We start from the raw sequence: 19,647 nt of genomic DNA on the forward strand, positions 1-19,647 counted from the left end.
GCAGTCACAGCAGGGCTAAGGAGGCGAGCACACAGCCCTGTGGATTGCTTTGTTTGTTTGTATGTTTGTGCGGGGATGGAACCTCCTTGCTTATGACAACGAAGCTCTCTATACCAACGCTCTACCCAGCCCCAAGGCTGACCTCTTTATCGATGTAGGCCTTATGGTCTTTCCACGCTCTGGCTGACTGGTACAGCTCCCTCTCACAATGGATTGTGTCATTTGGAAGAATAAAGCATCTGCAAAATCAAAGAGGACCCAGAGAAACAGGCTTATGTTCTAATATCAACAAACATACAAACACCAGAGAGAGAGAGCAAAGAGCACTCTGTGCCCTGCGCCCTCTTCCTGTAGGTAAAAACACTGCGCTGAGAGCGGATCCCCTCACAAGGATAGCCGAGAATGGGTCCTGGCCGCTGGCTGGACAAGGGACAGGGTCAGTGCTTTGTGACAAGATTATCCCCAAGAACACCTTGCCACACGTTTTCGCATTCATCCTCCCTTGAACAGGATCCACTCCCCAAATTAAGCTCTTAAAGTGCCAGCAAGTGCACACACGAAAGATTAAGAGTGCATTTTCCTGTGTGTGTACGTGTGTATAGATTTTCAAAGTCACAGTTCAGAATGGCTTCTTGGAAGAAACACATCATTCCATCATTTTGCTTTACAGAAGGAAATCCCTCAATCAGCGCACGAACACTAATGCTTCCCTTCTGTTTGGCTGTGCTGAGGGTCTAACTAGACAAGCCTCCGGCTGGACAAGCGCTTTACACTGCTGCACTAGACCTTCAGATTCTCCATCTTTTTCTTTCCATGTATCCCAAGAAGGACTTGAACTTCAGATCCCGCTGAACATCGGGGGCTGGGAATGTAGGTGCACTCATGATGTCTAATTTAAATGGTGCTGGGATCACCTCCAGTTCCAAGGTGCGTTTGTTTGCTTATTTATTTTTACTTGTGCTCATGGGTATTTTATCTGTATGTGCGTCTGTGCATCAGGTGCATGTGGTATCTGTGGAATTCAGATGTGGGAGTTGTAGCCCCTGACAGGGGTTGCACACGGTTGTGAACCTCTATGTGGGTGCTGGTAACCAAACCTGGCTCTTCTAGAAGAGCAGCCAGTGTTCTTCATCTCTGAGCCAACTTCCCAGCCCCGAGTCCTGGTCTCTTGTATAGCTGGCAAACATTCTGAAAACCCAGCTGTTTCTCCTCCCACGCTAAGCTTTGCAATAAAGTAAGAGCGCTACGGTAGAGAGGGGCTGGTATGGGCATGTAACTAACAAATTTAAACCTGGGTGCACTCACGACACTCCATGGCACCCCATGCTGATGACATTGGGGACAAAATAAAGATCTAATAAATTTTTTAAAAAAGAGTAGATAAATTTGAGGAGGCACTGAAAAGCTACCTGAGTCTATTAACCTATGGATATTGGTGTTTGTTTCCTGTCTGTTTGATTTCTGAAACCCTTTCTTTCTGCCTGAAGCAGGCCATTTTTTTCTGATCTTATATACCCATTCTGGGTCCAAAATCATTTTCTAGAAGATTCTTTGGGATCAACTGTTTTTCTTTAAGGTGTGCTTCAATTCTGAGGCCTGGTTCTGTAATGCTCTAAGCCTGGAGGACCATGGAGCACGGAAGTGTCCCCAGAAGTCCCCAGACTTCTTTAGGTAACAACTTGTGGGTGGAAGTTCCACCCATGCCTGCTAAGTTGCAATATGACGGGATTGCTCTGCCTGGTTCCCAGCTAATGAATGGGCTTTCCTAGAAACAGAACCCAAAGCAGGTGTCCAGGTGGCTGGCGGTTCTAACGCCTCCTGTTTTCTTGTTCCCCTGGTTGTGCATGTAAGCCTTTGGGCACTGCATTACTGAGCAATACTATTTCTTTTTGCAAAGTGCAATGGTGATTGTATGGGGTGTGAGGTAATGTTGTCCTCCAGCCTGGGAACTACACGAGGAGACTCACTTGTGTGTCACCCGGACAGTAGCGGGTAACCCCACAGCATTGTTGCTGTCTGCCAGCATCTCATTCCTGATATCACCAGCAGCAGCCTGGTGGCCTCCGAAGCCCTGGTGACCCTCATCATGGCGCTTAGCAATGCTCCTTGGTGGTAACACTTGCAGTTCTTCTTCTTCCAGATTGATGTCATATATTTCACCTTCGAATTCGACGGACAGGGACCGAGTCTGCCGGGTGTGCACAAATCTGGGCTTATACTCTGGAATGAGAGGGAAAGTCATTATCGCGGGTGAACAGTTGTGTGTGTGTGTGTGTGTGTGTGTGAGAATGGTATCACCGGTCGTAGTGGAAAGTTAGAGAGGAACACAAAGTGCAGGCTGAGTAGCCTTGGGGCACCTTTGTCCTGGGTGGCTCCTGAAGTTACAGCAGGAAAAAGCATGCTCTTGTTCTGGTTGGGTCCATCCTGTCAAGGGTGCTAGCAGGCTAAAAGCTGCCACACTTGGTTGTCTACATGAATGGCTCAGGCACTTAGTATAGAACTATATAGTCTCTGCTTGTTATTAGCTTCGGCTGTCCTTTGTATACTGCTTATCTATCTAGAATCCATAATCTTGAAATGAAAGTATTGTCATAATGGTCCTTACACTGAAAAAAAAACAAACTTATGAGCCATCAAACATGAATTGGTTCTATTATTCTTTCTGCATGAGGGAACTGAAGCCTTGAGTTTTGCTGGGTTGTCCCTAGGTCCTACAGCCTGAGCGCGCTGGGTCCTGGATCCTGAACGCACTGTCTCCTCTTATAGCCTCACCACTGCCTTGAGCTGCTTTTTTTAAAAAGATGACCCCTCTCACCACCTCACATTTACACAAGCACAGGGCAGCGCTCTAAAACGGCTAAATTTGTGAAAGTTTGCATCAGCCATGTAACATTTTGAACACTTGAGGCTAAGAGTACGGCCACTGCGCACCCACAGTGCCGACTATGGGATGCTGCCTGATGGTCACTGGGTCCTGGGTAAGGGTGTTAATGTACAAGCTCTGACCTCTGCTTACGTGCTTGGCCTTCGCCAAGCATACTCCTCTGGAATCTTCTCTCCAGCTTCCTAAGTCATGAAGAAGAGTCACAGAGATTATGGAACCACAACTGTCAGCCTTCCTACAGGGGAGATTGTTCCCATAGGACCCCTTAGTTTCCAGTGCGGTAGTGGCTGCCATGGCAGACAGACGACTTGCACCACCATCACCTCAGGTGCTCCCGTTCTAGGACGCAGTTTGGAAACTTTCTGGCAGGGGAGAGTGTTCCTGCTGCTATGTGGGATGCTTGTATCAGGGGGCCTTGTAACCTTATTAGTTGTAGCTGTGATTTTCTTGTGTGGTTTAAATGTGAAATTTCCTTCCAGGAGGAAAGACAATCCCGTAACTCCGTGATACTGGTTATAAACCACTTTAAGAATCCGTGAAGACCAGTCCACTTAGATAGGGAATTCATGATCCTCAAGTCCAAGTTCATCACAAAAATGTCTGCTTTAAGGAACTCTGATTCTCTTAAATGTTTTGTGTCCAATTCTTGGACACAAGTTTAAACAGAACTTGTTTCCTGACATAGAATAGGCACAGATTTGAGCCACTTCTCAAATCTGCCACTAGGTGGCAGGAGACTATCATTCTTCAGTAGATGTTCCTCCTGTTTTCTGTAGTCTATAACACCGTGTCAATCAGTTATCTGAGAGTTTTACTAAAAGAAATTGTAGGCAGTACGGATAAGCTGTACTGAATTCAACTAATTTGATACTGCCACTCAGCAAGATACAACCGTGTGACAACATTTAAAGATACAGCATGAAAAATATGCATTTAAAGACATTAAAACTATGCCTTTAAAAACTGCTCATGTCTTTCCTCTAAGGTTAAACACATATGAACTGATACCTGAAATTTAACTTTTAAAGAAACTTAAGGCAGGCATATCAGAGCATTACCATGAAGGTAAAGTCAGATGGATCAAACCCTCCCCCCACCCCACCCCCGGTCCCGTGGGACACCCGCAGAAGCCCTTTCCTGTGTGGATGCCCTGGTCCCTAGGAGGTTACTAAGTGGATTTTTATTCTATACTAAGTGAAAATACTTGCAAAGTAAAATTTCTAGCCGATCTTTGCTATCTTACTTTAAACTGAGCAATGATTTTTGCTTTTATCCTGAAATCTAGGCACCGAGAACATCTAATTTGTGTGTGAATTGTGGAGGAGGTTGTCTTGAAAAGGGATCCTCCTGCCGCTGTGGGGGGTCACAAGGTTTAGCTTACTTGGTGTTCCCTGGTTCCTCAGGAGCTGCCTTTGATTCTTTCGCTGGCTTCTGCTCGAGCGATAACCAGAGTCCCTACAATGGCACTCTTTGTCTTTGTCATGCAATCCACGAGAGTAGAGGTTGCGTGCATTCTGACGGACGGTGAGCAGGTCACTGGGTCCCTTACACTTGTGGATTCGAAGCTTGCCGGATGTATCCTCAATGCACTGCCAGTTCTGCAAGAGCCAGCGGGAAGCAGTTGGCGATGCTGAGCCAGGTGTTATTTACTAAGCACCCTAGCACTGGCTGGGTGTCCGTCAGTCCGCTCCCCCACCATCACCTCCCCATCCCCCACCCCCCGCCCCGTCCTGTCCCTCACTGCTAATTCCATTAAGGAGCATAAATGAAAGGGCTTTTTAGTGACCCTGCAGTAACTGCTCAGTTCTATTTCGTTTGTGGCAGGCACATACAGATGACAATGCAATCATTGGGAATCAGAACTGCCTCGATGACACTGGCGCTGATAAATGAATCCTCGGCCCCCCAGACTAAACAGTCTTGAATGAACCGTGTTAAAACCCTTAGTGTCCCAACACGGAGCCAGCTGTCAGCGCTGCTTCTACCGGGACCCCCAAACTGCCCCATTTGTTCTGGAAAAACAAACTTGCCTGCTTTGTTCTCTGCCTCTGGGTTTCTAAAGTGAGTCTGGGCAGGGTGGCAGAGGAGCAAGACAGAGAGGAATTTAATTTGAGGCCACTACAGGCAAAGCCAACTCTGGGTATCCCAGACATTGGCAAACTCATCGTGTTTTCTTTTGATTTTCCTTCTTCTCCTACAAACTCTGCAGGCCCACAGCATGCAGCATGCGGTGGGTCCCAGGGAGACTGAGCCCACCTTCCCAGAAAATGTGCTCTGCGGGGGTGGTGGCAGTGGGGGTCGCACTGGGTGGGGTTCCTAGTTCCTGTTTTGTCCACAGCGGTGGGAATGCAGCAAGTTCACAGTTCTGGTTCCAACAATGTCTTTTCACCCTGGGAGGCCTCTCAGAAGCCCCTCTACACTCCAAAGCCCCAAGAACTTCTTTACATTTCAGTTTCTCTCTTACAAGCCCGAAAAGACTCACTGGTCAGTAGGAAGAATCCTGGCCTTCATTTGAAGCTATGTTAGCAAGACAACAGAGTGAGCCTGGATAAGGGCTAGCACTGTTAAATGTATCCTTTTCTCCCTCCCAAATACAAGTGTCCTCGGTGTGCTATTATTTTATTTTATTTTATTTTATTTTATTTTATTTTATTTTATTTTATTTTATTTTATTTTATTTTATTTTATTTTTGTTTGGTTTTTCGAGACAGGGTTTCTCTGTATAGCCCTGGCTGTCCTGGAACTCACTCTGTAGACCAGGCCGGCCTTGAACTCGGAAATCTGCCTGCCTCTGCCTCCCAAGTGCTGGGATTAAAAGTGTGTGCCACCACGCCCGGTTCGGTGTGCTATTATTATGTGTATTTCAATGCATAGGTTTCTAAGCTGAGACCAGCACAATATACGTATGCTCTAAAGATCCATGCTGTATGTGCCACACACATTTTCAGATAAGTCCTGTCTTGGTGGTACAGGACTTTAATCCTAGCACTTGGGAAGTAGAGGTAGGCGGATCTCTGAGTTCAAGACCAGACCAGTCTACAGAGCAAGTTTCAGAACAGCCAAGCCTACACAGAAAAAAACCTGTCTCAAAACCCAAAGAAGTCATGTGTGTAAAGGATACCCACTCTAATAGTATCTATGAGTATCTCATATCTCCCACTCCCACTGGTAAGCCAATAATACCACCAGGAGGTGTCTCTGATGTAAAAAAAGTTTGGCCAAGGAATGTGATGGTTCTGTCAGCAGATAAATCAAATGCGCAGTAAATCATGCACAAGCCTTCGCCTAGAGCAAGGGCTCTGCGGTTACCATCCATTTACATCAAGAGAGCTGCATGTCTGTGCTATATGTTTAATTATCAGAGCAGCATTGGGGCTTTCGACCCCCATGCCCTGAGCATCTAGAATTCACGCTATGGTCCCACCTGAGCCTCCACACCTCCGGTGTTTCGGAATGATTATTTCAAGCCATGTCACGTTCATCTCTTTTCAGGCTTTGCCTGAAGTGCCTTGAACCTTCAAGGTCTTCACACAGAAGAGCAGGTTGCTGAAGAAAGGGTAGCTAACTACCAAGCACGTCAGGAAAAGGTGACACAGACCACAGCAATGGGAGGACCAAGGTGCAGAGGACTGAGCAGAGGCTAGCTAGAAGGCTCAGTGACTAAACACTTTCTGCTCGTCTAGCACATCCAGGGTCAGTTACCAGCATCCATCTGGACCAGGCAGCTCACATCCACCAGGACCTCCAGTTTCAGGGAAGCTAACACACAAATAAACCAATAAATCTGGTAGCTGATACCTGTATTCTCAGCACTCAAGAAGCTGAGACAGGAGGATTATAAGTCTGGAGGCAGCTTGGACTGTAAGACTCTACCTCAAACAAATAAACAAACAAACAAATGAATACATTTGTTTAGGCCCAACTCAGCCATGTCACACAGTTGGGAGTGAGTCCCAACTTTGACTAGATACTGGCATTTGTAATTAGAATCCTAAATGATTTTAATGCCTTTCATGGACCTCTGTGCAACCGGAATCTTTGCTGGGGAAAATCGGCAGAAGGAAAATATTTAAGTCTCAATAGCTCAGGTGTTTGAGTCTTTGAAAAGGATACAGACATGTGGGGTTTGTGTACAAGGAAAGATGTGTCTAAAAATGTGCAGATGTAGTTGGTTCAAAAATGATTATGGCAGGACGAAAACTGTGCCCTGCACTTCTGCGCATCAGGATGTGTGTTCCGTTTATAGGGCGGCAGCTTGCCTAGCTCCCCCTCCAGATAGTGGACAAATGAGTGAGTCTTTGCCTCAGAGTCTGCTCCAGAATTCAGCATGTAAAGCAAAGTTCAGCCACTTGTAGGCAGGGTTTGGTGGCACTCAGAGGGATGCTCACTGAGCTTGCAAAAAGTGTTTCTAGGGACCCAAAAGAATTTCGCCAAAGCTGAAAGACACTTTCACTATGAAAGAACTGCACACTATACAGAATTCTTATTGTTGGTAAGTACTACCAAAAGAGATAACTTTTCACAGTTGGAAATTTTGGGGACAGTGACTCTGTGTGTGCTTCTGTCTTAAATCCAAATGGCTTAAGATGCAGCCATCCATCTGGATGGTCTCTCCACCCGGCATGTGCAGGCCTGGGGCCGGGAGGAGCAGAAGGCAGTGACTCCACCCACAGCCAAGTGCCAGGCAGAGCAAAACTTCAGCCTCTGCCACACAGGGAAACGGGGCCAATTTTACTCCTAAAGGCAAGGGCTGCCTGTGAGTCCAATTCACACCATCTCTGGCACAAACAGAATCACTTCTGAGACTTGGTTGGCCTCAGCTCCTGGCTTCAAACGATCCTCCTGCCTCAACCTCCTGCAACTGGGGCTGCCTGAGTATGCCACCACGCCTGGCCAAATAGTAACGACTGAACCCCAGTACTGTGGTACAAACTTCCTGACTTTTTTTGTTTTTGGCTTAGAGAAGTGGATGGTACAAGCAGATTCTTGCAGAGCACGATGGTGTGTGTAGTTTGTAGTGACCGCCTACTTGGAATCTAGCCCATTTTGCCATCAGCCAAATTCCTCATGGATTTCCTGTGAAAAAGGAATAGGAATTCCTTCCTGAGGAGTGAGTTAAGAGTCTCAGTGTATGGTATTGTTCCTGGAGCAGGCACAGCCAAACACACATATGTATCTGCATGTATTTAATGTACACACACACACACACACACACACACTTCTATACAACACAGCTATATACATACATCTACACATACATAAGGCAATATCTATTGACCACAACGTCAACTGTCTTCTCCACCACGGACCTTCTGAAGAAGTCACAGAGCCCACTCCAGAGGCTTAGGGAAGCATCCCAGGGCAGGCATACCAGGAATTTTAATGAAACAGAATTACCACTTCAGTGTTCTTTATCATGACAATTTTTATGAGTGCAATAAAACCTTGAAACAGCTGCCACTAGAACTGGGGCTTCACCCACAGAGTTTACAGGTGAAATACCAGAGAAAGGGAACTTTTAAGAGAGTTACTCTGAAATGACGACTGCAAGCTGTGTAGTGGTCAAAGAGAAGGTGTTTGCCTCACAGCTGATGGGACATGGAGTGCGCTGTGTTCGTCAAGCATCCCCAGAGACACATGGTTATTTCTGGCCAGCTTTGACCACCTTCTGAGGCTCCTTGGTAACCAATCCCATCACTATACCAGCCCGTCTGTGTCTGTACCAGCCATTCAGGCCTCTCCCCTGCTTTCTGGAGTTAGACCACTTCAATTCTCATTCTGTTTTCTGACTGGTAAGTTTGTGTCAATAACTTATCATACATTCCCCCCTCGAAACATTCTTGAAACTTATAATCAGCAATGTTCTGGATACAGTTATTTGTTAAACCCCTCTCTTCATTGTTATTTGCCTCTGCAACTACACTGACTTGGCACTGGGGGCCAGGACCCTGTGTCCTGTTCCCGAATTGTCCTCTAAAGTTATCTCAGTGGAGCATCACCAAATTTGGTAATCACGAGTTCAGGTTGAGGCTGCCTGCACCTGCCTGTATGTAAATAATGTCCAGTGAAGGAGACTACCTGGTTATTTTGACACAAGGGTCCCGTGTACAGCTAGATGGGGAAAATTGAATCAAATGGGAAAAACATCACATATGTTTTGAGAACATTTTCATTCATTGTTGTCTTTACCTCCACTGTCAACGCTGCCGAATGCTTCTGTGACGTTAAGAGCAGGTCACATGAACTTAGTCATGTGATCCTAACAACTACGCAGTGGGCCGATTCTGCTCGTTTATCTGTAGTCTATCCTGGACAGTTTAGGGACAGTTTTCTTTACACCTGGGTCCAGTGAGAGGAAGCTGGGTTGGTTCAGGAGAGTGAGTGGAGACACACAGCCTGGAGGAGCTCACCGGGGAAGGGTGCTCAGCTCAGCTAGTGCTGTTGTTACAACTTCATTCCTAACATGGTTGGAAGTAATGTGAACTCCATAAGTAGTGGCCATTTTTAATAGAGTTAAATATTCAGTTGGGTTCTAAAACCTCAGTTTTAATTGTCTTTTGCTCCTAACTCAACGTCTTTGAGCAAACAGCAGAACCTCCAGTCTTCTTGCAGACTCCATAGCTAGTAAAATAATACCAGATTCTCTTAGTGATAAAGATGTTTTATAAAAATATTGAGTGCTTTGGGTTCTAAAAAGAAGATGTGGTACCTGCATTCAGGCCAGTGCCGGTGGAATTGATTTCAGAAAAAGCTTGCCTACTCACTGGACAACTTAGTTCCTGGTTAGAAATGCTGGAATATAGCAATTATTATTTCATGGCAAACACTGTGACTATTTTTTCCATTTTAAATTGATTTACTGTGTGTGTGTGTGTGTGTGTGTGTGTGTGTGTGTGTGTGCACGTGCCATAGCACTTGTGTGGAGGTCAGAGGATAGCTTGCAGGAAGTAAAGCGCCCTTTCTGCGACACTGGTTTCTGGGACTGAACTGGGGCTGTCAGGAAAGGCAGCAGATCTTTTTACTCACTGAGCCCTAGCTCACTGTCATGTGCACCCCCAAACACTCTTGAATCCCTGGACTCAGTCACCTTCCTATCTCTGGCTCCCAAAGGCTAGCACTAGCAGGGATGGGCTATCAGGCCTGGGAGGGCTACGGCTTTGAGTCACACGTATCTCGGTTGGAACTGGGATTTCCAGCTCTGTTTCTGTCAACTGATTTTTCCTTCTGATCCCCAGTCTCTCTGTATGTAATTTAGGCCTGGGATGCCTAGCACGATATTTAACAATGCATGACTCTGGTTACTTCTTCCTGGAGCAATCACTAGGTAATCATAATGGTTTCTACATCCCAGACATCATTTATCCCTCAGATTGCTTATGGATGCCTTGCTTCATACGTCAGTGTATGCGTGCCTGATTAATAAGCAAATAAGCAAAAAATGGGCTTCAGTTTCTTTTTTCAAATATCTACTGCTGTCCAGGGACTAGATAAAAGCTTGGGTTTATATACACAAGCTAATTCTCCAAAGTGTGTCTTCATATGTGTCATAATACAGGTCAAATCCTGTTCTCTGACGTGTAGTCACAGTGCAGCAGGTTTGTGATGACCTGTAGCTTCTATGCCAGTGCCAGCATCACAGAACTAAAGCACCGAAAGCTTCAAACCAAATGCTGGGAAGGGAAAGACAAATATAAACTTTTCTGTCCAAACCACGACTTAGCTCAAGCCAGTGACAAAATTTCTCAGAAACATGAAAAAGAGTGGTTGACCAAAGAGATTTAGCTCCTGCTGTCTTGGGATGAGGTGGAACAGAGGGAGGCAGGGAGAGGTAGAAAGCAAGGAGAAGCAGAAAAGAGAAATGCGTGTATAAGGCGGTACTGAGAGTGGGAAAACTCTAGGACTCCAGATCAGGCTCGCCAGAACAAAAGCTGAAAGCATTCGTGTGGTGCCTGCCATGGGTCCAAGCCACCATTACACATAAATCCACATAACCTTTGCGGTAACCTCTGTGGCTGGCTCAGCTGTATCTACGTATCAACAGCACTGAGAGAGTACAGTTAAGTGAATTATCCAGGGGCGCGTAGATAGTGGCATAATCCTGAGGTTTGTGAAACCACTAAAAACAAAACAAAACAAAACAAAACAAAACAAAACAAACAAACAAACAAAAATCAGAAACCAAAAGTGCAGGGCTAGGAGTGTGGCGGTGTGTGGGGGTGTAGCGATTTGAGTTTGTAATTTAGACCCTTGGGGTGTTGAGGTCGGAGGACAGGTTAGCCTGGGTTACATATAGAGACCTTATCCTGTGGAACGAACAGAAGCAAACAAAGCAAAAGAAACTCTAGACAAACAAAAGAATTAGAAATGGGAAGAGGGAACATTGGTAGTTTTCAGAACTCTTCCCGGTGAACATCACCTTCAGGTTTTGCACAGGAATGTGCATGTGTTTACGAGGTAGGAGGAGGTGGGCATACAGATGTGCTTGGGGTAGAAGTGCTAGCTGAGAGGGTGGTGGGAATTCACACTTTGTCTTGGATTAGTGCAGAAACATGTAAGCAATGCAAACACACATGTCCATGTTGTCATAATTAATCCCTGCCGGTGGTTCTGTGCGTAGTCAAGGAGTCATGCCAAGCGCCTGAGGCTCCAGCTGGTTTATCCCCTGCTTGCGTCATAGAACCACAAACAGCAGGTGAGAGTCCCTGGACCAGTGGTGACACCCTGAAGAAATCACCCCCAGACACTCTCACACTTATGTATAAAAAAGCACTGTTTTTCACAAGATAGACACAGAAGACCCGAGGCCTGGGAGAACTTAAAGTGACAGAACCAAGAAGTAGTGGGTACTATAACTAACCCAAACCTTTTACCCTCCCTTCTTTCTCCCTTTAGTTATGCCGCTTCATGAGTTCACTAGAACCACCCAAGTGGCCAGGAAAGGATGGGGGTATGGTGCTGGGGTATACACTCTCTCTGGGGATTGCATGAAGAGAATAGAGTTGACAGCGCTGCACTTTCCTCAGTATCCCCACAAAATGTCAGACACGAGGATGAAGGCTGTTAGCCTTGGCAGGAGGAGGGCACCGTGTGCATGCCAAGGCTGTAGAAAGAGCTCGCTTGGTAGCTCATGTGCCTGGCAGGTGCGAATCCTTTGGCTCAATACTTAGTACTAAAAATAGAAGAATGAATCCAAACACATCAGCTGTAGCCTGAGCTTACAACTGAGTCAGGTCCCAAGCACCATGACCTCTTTTCTTTTTCTCTGAAGTCAGTGATACTGTGTCCAAAAAAGACAATCTTCTGTGTAACGAGGTAGAAAGGGAGGCGATCAGGCCTCCATGAACCATAAGGCCACACCCTAGTTGATCTCAGCTTCTAAAAATTTTTGACACTCTCAGATTCTTAACAGACTGCCTGAGCACACTACCAGCAGGCCCTGGAAGACTTGCACACACACTTGCACAACACTTGCACACAGACTTGCACACGGACTTACACACACACATTTGCACACGGACTTACACACACACACTTGCACACACGGGACCTAATAAGAGGGTCGAGGGCAGAGGCTTTCTTTCTGACCAGCTCCTAGGTGAGACTGATTACTGTCTCAGGGACCACACTCAAGGAGCCATGAGATCTCAGTAACTATTCACTGATGCCCCTGGGACCACAATGCTTGAGGCAGCCAGACATGCCCTCACTTCCTATCTTCTAGAGTCTGCTTCTGCCCAATGTAAAGAATTTCTACAGGGAAAAAGCTCACCATTGAGGCATAGCCTAATCCTTTGTTCCATTAATTGGGGGTGTTTCTAAGACAGGTGTACTGGTTAATTTTGTGTCAACTTGACACAGCTGGAGTTATCACAGAGAAAGGAGCTTCAGTTGGGGAAATGCCTACATGAGATCCATGGGGCATTTTCTCAATTAGTGATCAAGGGGGAGAGGCCCCTTGTGGGTGGGACCATCTCTGGGCTGGTCATTCTTGGTTCTATAAGAGAGCAGGCTGAGCAAGCCAGTGGAAGCAAGCCAGTAAAGAACATCCCTCCATGGCTTCTGCATCAGCTCCTGCTTTCTGACCTGCTTGAGTTCCAGTCCTGCATCCTTCGGTGATCAAAAGCAGTATGGAAATGTAAGCTGAATAAACCCTTTCCTCCCCAACTTGCTTCTTGGTCATGATGTTGTGCAGGAATAGAAAACCTGACTAAGACAACAGGTAAGCTCTGACCTTCTCAGATATGCAATTAAGGAAATCTAAATTCACACTCTTCTGCATAGGAAGGAAGGAACAGAAAAACCGTTCTAGGGAGACAGCCATAAAAACATTTTATGGGAGCAAATTAAGTTTGGAAAACTATGAGTAAACAGAATTAGGTTTTTAACATAGTTCCTGTGCAGTAGGCAAGGGTGAGACTATGGCAACATTGTGTTATGGCAACATTGTGTTATGGCAACATTGTGTTATGCTCCATCTGCCCTCCAGAGCATAGATTGAGGTTTGGGCACGAGCGATATGGAGAAATTTTTAGAATGGTAGACTGAAAGGTAGGTAAGCAGTGTGCCTTATTCCCAAATCGACATCTTGTGCACCACTTAGAGGGCTCAAATCCTAACAAGGTTAGCAATCTGCAGAGGTCACACTAAACAGTACCTTCTGCTTCCAACTCCCAAATAAAGTGCACTAGCGTATTGAAGCTAGCTTCGACAAACTCTCCGCGAGGTGCCAAAGAATCCTCACGTTTCTTCATAATAATATTGATGGGTGTCCATGGGAGATGTTTAAAGACGGAGTTAATATGTGATAAATGGGCTAAGCTTTTCTGTGAAACACACCTAAGGCTGGCTAGAATGCGGCATGTCTGACTTTACTCCTTGAACCCCTGTCTTCTCACCCTCTCACACTTTACCTCTAAAAACAAGAAGCGAGGCAAGAGAGGCAAGGGAGCAGGTTGTTGGTTACAAGTCTGTATTTCATATGTGAGGACCTTTTATAACAGGGGCACATGAATGGGGCACTAGATAATAACCTAGGCGGGCCATTTCCCAAGTGTAACCCCGTTAGATAATGTTGGACATCTAAGGGATATCTAAGGGTCAGAGAAGTTTCGTTTTATTGTTTGGTTTTGTTCTTTTTGTTTTTTATTGAATTATTTATTTACTTTACATCCTGATTCCCCTTCCCCCACCATTCCTCTCCTTCTTCTAAGAAAAGGGGAGGCCTCCCATGGATACCAACCAACCTTGGCATATAAAGTTGCAGTAAGAGTAGGCGCATCTTTTTCTGTTGAGGCGAGACAAGGCAGCCCAGTTAGGGAAAGGGATTCAAGGACAGGCCACAGAGTCAGAGTCAGTTCCTGCTCCCTCCTGAGAAGTCCCACATGAGGACCCAGCTGCACAACTGCTACATATGTGTAGAAGGCCTAGATCCATCTCAGGCATGCTCTTGGGTTAGCAGTTAGAGTCTATGAGCCCTGAGAGGCCCAAGTTAGTAATAGAAAAATTCCCCATAGGATTAAAAGTCTTTCTTTAGCTAAAGGTAACTTAGCTTGGAAGGCAAGGTAAGTTATTATTATTATTATTATTATTATTATTATTATTATTGTTATCATCATCATCACTTTAGTTTTTGGGTTTTTTTAAGTTTAATTTTTGTTATCTTTAATTATATGCACATGCATGAGTTTGTGTGTGGGTGTGTGCACCTGAGTGTAGTGTTTTAGGCGGTCAGAGGCATCAGATCCACTAAGAGCTGCCCATCATGGGTGTTGGGAACTGAACTTGGGTCCTCTGAAAGAACAGTATACACTCTTCACTACTGAGCCCTGTCTCCAGCCTCTTGGTCTGTGTTTTGTAATTACACAATTACTGATTTTTCAAGAAACAAGTCACCTGATGTAAGATGGGGATTTCCGTGGTTACACACTAGAAACATCACAGTTTTCGGTCAGTAGGTGTACACAACCTCCACAGTGAACCAAGACCACTACCAGCTCTGCCATTTCTTCCTTCTTTTCTTCTTAGTCTGTATAGATTTCCTTTTAGTCGGCACAGATTCCAACTAAAGAGTCTTTAAAATTGTTGGTGGTCACCTGTCTTTCTTCTCCTTCCCCCACCCCCTCTCTTTCTTTGTGTTTTTGTTTTTCTGAGAGAAGGTCTCACCAAGTAGCCCTGGCTGGCCTGGAACTCACAGAGATCCACCTGCTTCTGTCTCCAGAGTGATGAGATTAAAGGTGTATGGCACCACACCCAGCCCAGTTTTCTTTTATGGGGTGTTAATCCATTGCATACTGTTTTCCATTCTCACTGATAACAGCCTAGATTTCATAATTACAGCTGATATCAAAAGCTTTTTGAGCTAGAAGTGAACATACAGATTGTTTTTCTTTGTCAGCTCTGGTATAGATCCCATGATGCACATAGGTTAGAGGGCCTCTCGATTCTGCTTAGGATGGAAAGTTCCATCATGTCACCAGGAGTGGCTCACTGCTCAGAGGCTCAGCAGCCACCCAGCTCTTCAGTAAGTGCTCTTTATAACACAGCTCAGTGACCTACTTTGATGGGAGCCAGTTCCTTTGGCAAAGCTGTCCCTCTGAGACCCATCTTTGTTAGCAAGAGGGAGCCTGGGTAGTGACGAGAAGATGAAGGCTTCTTAGACAGACAGATCTGCAGGCACAGAGATGTCTCTGAGTTGCCCTCATGACCACGTGGAAATCTTAGGGATACAGAAATGTCTGAATATTGTTTAACTCAGTGGTGGAGAGCACAGGAGGACATAGAGAATGTCTGTTGTACTCACCTGCCCAGGCTGCTCACAGGCCGTCTGGTATCTGGCCTGCTGGCACAGTTCCTTGACCCTCTCATATTTGGGCAAGTGGTTTGACTGTTGGATATTCTTGCCGGATTCCTCCTTCTTTCGTAAAAATTTCCTTTGACAGAAAGGGGAAAGCTTCTTATTGAAGAGCCACCCGATTACCTTCCCAATTCCCACACAGCCTGCTTCTCTGTCACAGAAACTCTACACTCCTTCCGACAACAATATACACACTCTGCTGCTGTCGGAAGGAGACCAACACAGGCTGAGTCCATGTGAGTTCTCCAGGCTGGGTGTGGTGAAGATGAAGATGTGAACATCAGCAGAGGAGCCACCACTCTTCCCAGAAAGTGATTAAAATATTCAAGGTTTGCTGTGCGGGAGTGGCACATGCCTTTAATTTCAGCACCTTGTGAGGCAGAGAGGCAAGGGCCAGGGCAGAGGCAGGCAGATATCTGTGAGTTCAAGAACAGCCTGGACAACAGAAGGAGTTCCAGGAGAGCCAGGGTTACACAGAGAAACCTTGTCTTGTAAAACCAAAATCAAAACAAAACACGCCTCAGAGTTCTCTTTGTAAAGAAGTAACTGTATTAATGCCTCTCTCCCTCTCGGTTTACTCAAAGAGAAAACCAAAGCAATGACTATCCCAAAGCAGGTATGAAGTGACCATGGAAACAATCACAACGCCATTCATGTATGTAAGTTAATAGTATGGAAAGAACATAAGGAAAAAGCAAGCAGGGTAGGGATGGCTGAGAAGTGCCACAGGGATCCTACACCCTGGAGAGGCAGGCTCCACTCCCATTTATGGCAATGTTCTTTATAGTTCTACTGTAGTAACAATAATTGCTGATGGGCAATGAATAGACAAACAGTGATTCAAACATCAGGGCCAGGGCTCAGCGGGTGAAAGCGCTTGCCAAGCATGACTGATGGTGAGTTTGATCCCTACAACCTAGGATAAAAGGAGAGAACTGACTCGTGGAACTTGTCCTTGGATCTGATCTTCATATATGTGCTATGTGCACATATGCATGTGCACACACAGACACACACACACACACACAACTTATAAATAAAGTCAGATAAAATAATAAAATCAAACTCACAACTGGGCCTGTGAAATCACCATGCTTACTAACCCAAAATATGAAGTGTAAAGCAACACAAAGCAGGAAGAGCTGCCCACTAGGACTGGCTCCCAGAAGTGCCCAGGAACCAATAATTACCCTCTTTCCACTAGAAATGTATCACGCCAGATTTTGGCCTTCTTGTTTGTCCGAAACCTGAAAGCAAAATAATAATATTTACTGTTAGCATTTGAATGTTTTCCCAAATGGTTTTTTGCAAACAGTTTATTTAAAGAAATACCTCCCACTTCCCAGTGACCATGGCTGCATCACCATCAACATGCAACTCATAAACAGCCAAGAAAGGCTCAGCTTGCAGGAATCCTCACGGGGCAAACTTATTTTACCTCCATGGTTTTCAGTAGCGGCTGGCCGTGGGCACTGGCTGGAGCTTGGGGGCTGGCTGACAGAAGACACGTTGACATACCTGTTACCTGGCTTTTCCAGGTCTAGAAGTTTGAGGACAGATTTGCCATCCACATCAGAAGGAGTGTCGAGACCAGCAATATCCAGAATGGTAGGAGCTAGGTCGATGTTCAGAACAATCTGTGGGACTCTGTAAGGAGAAAGGTGGTTCCAGGTTAGATCTAAAGCAGGTAGCAAATGGCCACGGAGCTAGTTTTTACCCCCACAGCCATGGCTCATTGGCCTGCAAGCCTTCCGCCCTCTGCTCTAGGGAGGGGTGAGTGGTAGAGAGTAGCAACACAGCTGGGTTTCAAGGGGGTCAAGGCTGGAGAGACGCCTCGAACTGCCCTGTCTCAAACATAGCCAGGCAGGATGTATATCAGCACATGATGTGATTAATATTTTCATTATTATTTTTAATAGAGTGTGTATATGTGTGTGTGTGTGTGTGTGTTTGTGTGTGTGTGTGTGTGTGCGCGCGCGCGCATGCGTGCGCGCGCATTTAAGATACATACAGATGTGTTGATTCCCTGGTGCTGGAATTACAGGCAGTTATGAGCTAGCTGATGTGGGTGTTAGAAACTAAAGTGGGCTTTTCTACAAGAGCAGAAAATGCTCTTAATCATGGAGCCATGCCTCCAGCCTCACGTGTGTGTGTGTGTGTGTGTGTGTGTGTGTGTGTGATGCATGTTTTCTAAAATGTGAAACTCCAGAACTCCTCTTGCACTAAAGCTGTAAAGTTAATATTGTAAGAATCCAGTTTTATAGTTTTTAGATTGACTCATGACTAAGACCTTCAATGTACAAAGCTAACTACAGACAGAACTGTTCTCAGTCAGTTTGTAATGAATTTTTAAAATTAATTTTAAGTTAGCATACAAAGAAATGGGTCTCATTACAACATTTTCGTATTATTTTTCTGATTTCCCTATCCTGACCCCTCTTCCCTCTCTCTCTGGTGTTCAAATAATCTCCTGCCTGCTTTCATATAACATATATTCCATTAGCCCCTGCCCCTCAAGTGAGCGGAACTTCTTCCTCACATCCGCTCATCCCAGAATAAGCTCAGCACAGCAGCAGATGAGGCCCTAGTCACGAGAACCAGAATCCTGGGCTCTGGGCGCCAGAGATGCCCCTCCTGCACTGAGGATCCTCAGACACATCCTCTTTCTGCCTGTCGGGCTTCCATGAAGGATGCTGTTTAAAAATTCATTCCCAATTCTGTCTTCTGCCATTCCCATAGCTCTCTACACACATTATCTGTTTTCTACAAAGCAAGTTGAGATTGCAGAGAAAGGGGATGGACGCCAGTGTCTCTGACGAGATGACCAGCGGTGGAGAAAGGGACAGGAACAACTCATTCAAGTCTCTTTTCTCTTAAACAAAACAAAAGCGTGGCCAAGAGGTCTAAGGCATTGGTTTAAGGCTCCAGTCTCTTCAGGGGCTGGAGAGATGGCTCAGCTGTTAAAAGCACTGACTACCCTTCCAGAAATCTTCAGTTCAATTTCTAGCAACCACATGGTGTCTCACAACCATCTGTCATGGAATCTGACGCCCTCTTCTGGTGTGTTTGATGACAGCGACAGTGTGCTCACATACATAAAATAAATAAATCTTAAAAAAAAAAATCAGGCATTTTAACCCTTCATTTTCTTTTCAAAACTTAAAAACTAAGAAGGTAGCATTGGGCTTCATAAGAAGTGATTCTGATTCAGGGTGGTATTCTCCAAGAGAACATCCTACCCACAGACTGAGGGCAAAGGGGACCCAGCCTCAGTCAGGGAATCGGGTGCTGTTACTGTTATCATTTCTTTCTCTTCAGCGGTGTAGTTTAATTACGAGGTGGCAGTGGCAGTAATCACCAACCCACATACCCTATGTTTTAGTTCTGGTTGAATTAAGACCTACAATATCTGTCAAGTACAGGACCTGTGACAGCTCCACACCACAGAGAAATACATACATCGACCCTGGTTCTATGCTCGGACCACGAATGAAGAAAGGCACACGGATGTCAAAGTCGTAGGGCATGGATTTCCCCTTGACCAGCCCAAACTGTCCAATGTGGTAGCCGTGGTCCGCAGTGTAGATGATGTAAGTGTTGTCCAGCTCCCCGGTCTCCACAAGCATGTTGTACAGCTGCAAGAGAGTAGGACCAGTCGCAGCCAGTGTGAGGAGGCAGCCACAGCACTGCCACAACCCCCCTTACAGCTCTGGCTGGCCTAAACTCCCTATGTAGACCAGGCCAGCCTTGAACTCACAGCGCCCCACCTGCCTCTGCCTCCCAAGGGCTGAGATTAAAGACACACATCACCATGCCCAACCCGGCAGTTTTCACAAGCCACGCCTTGCCTTAGTAAGGCTGGCAAATAGAGACACTATCCACAGTTTGAAGTGCATATGATCCTTGGGGA

The 19,647-nt window shown here is 45.7% G+C and overlaps 1 protein-coding gene across 4 annotated transcripts in view; it reads right to left on the reverse strand.

Moving 5' to 3' along the window:
• Sulf1 (sulfatase 1) overlaps positions 1 to 19,647 on the reverse strand; it is a 163,119-nt gene that overhangs the window by 20,746 nt on the left and 122,726 nt on the right. For all 4 annotated transcript variants that reach the window (XM_021221956.1, XM_021221957.1, XM_021221955.2 and 1 more), the window contains 7 exons: positions 19,197 to 19,372; positions 17,256 to 17,384; positions 16,928 to 16,984; positions 15,684 to 15,813; positions 4,266 to 4,482; positions 1,968 to 2,220; positions 143 to 239 (listed from right to left, as the gene is read on the reverse strand). In XM_021221956.1, the coding sequence (XP_021077615.1) occupies positions 143 to 239; positions 1,968 to 2,220; positions 4,266 to 4,482; positions 15,684 to 15,813; positions 16,928 to 16,984; positions 17,256 to 17,384; positions 19,197 to 19,372 (1,059 nt within the window). The remainder of the gene's footprint in view (positions 1 to 142; positions 240 to 1,967; positions 2,221 to 4,265; positions 4,483 to 15,683; positions 15,814 to 16,927; positions 16,985 to 17,255; positions 17,385 to 19,196; positions 19,373 to 19,647) is intronic.

The sequence above is a fragment of the Mus pahari genome, chromosome 22, assembly GCF_900095145.1.
Source record: "Mus pahari chromosome 22, PAHARI_EIJ_v1.1, whole genome shotgun sequence".
NCBI classification, from domain to species: domain Eukaryota; kingdom Metazoa; phylum Chordata; class Mammalia; order Rodentia; family Muridae; genus Mus; species Mus pahari.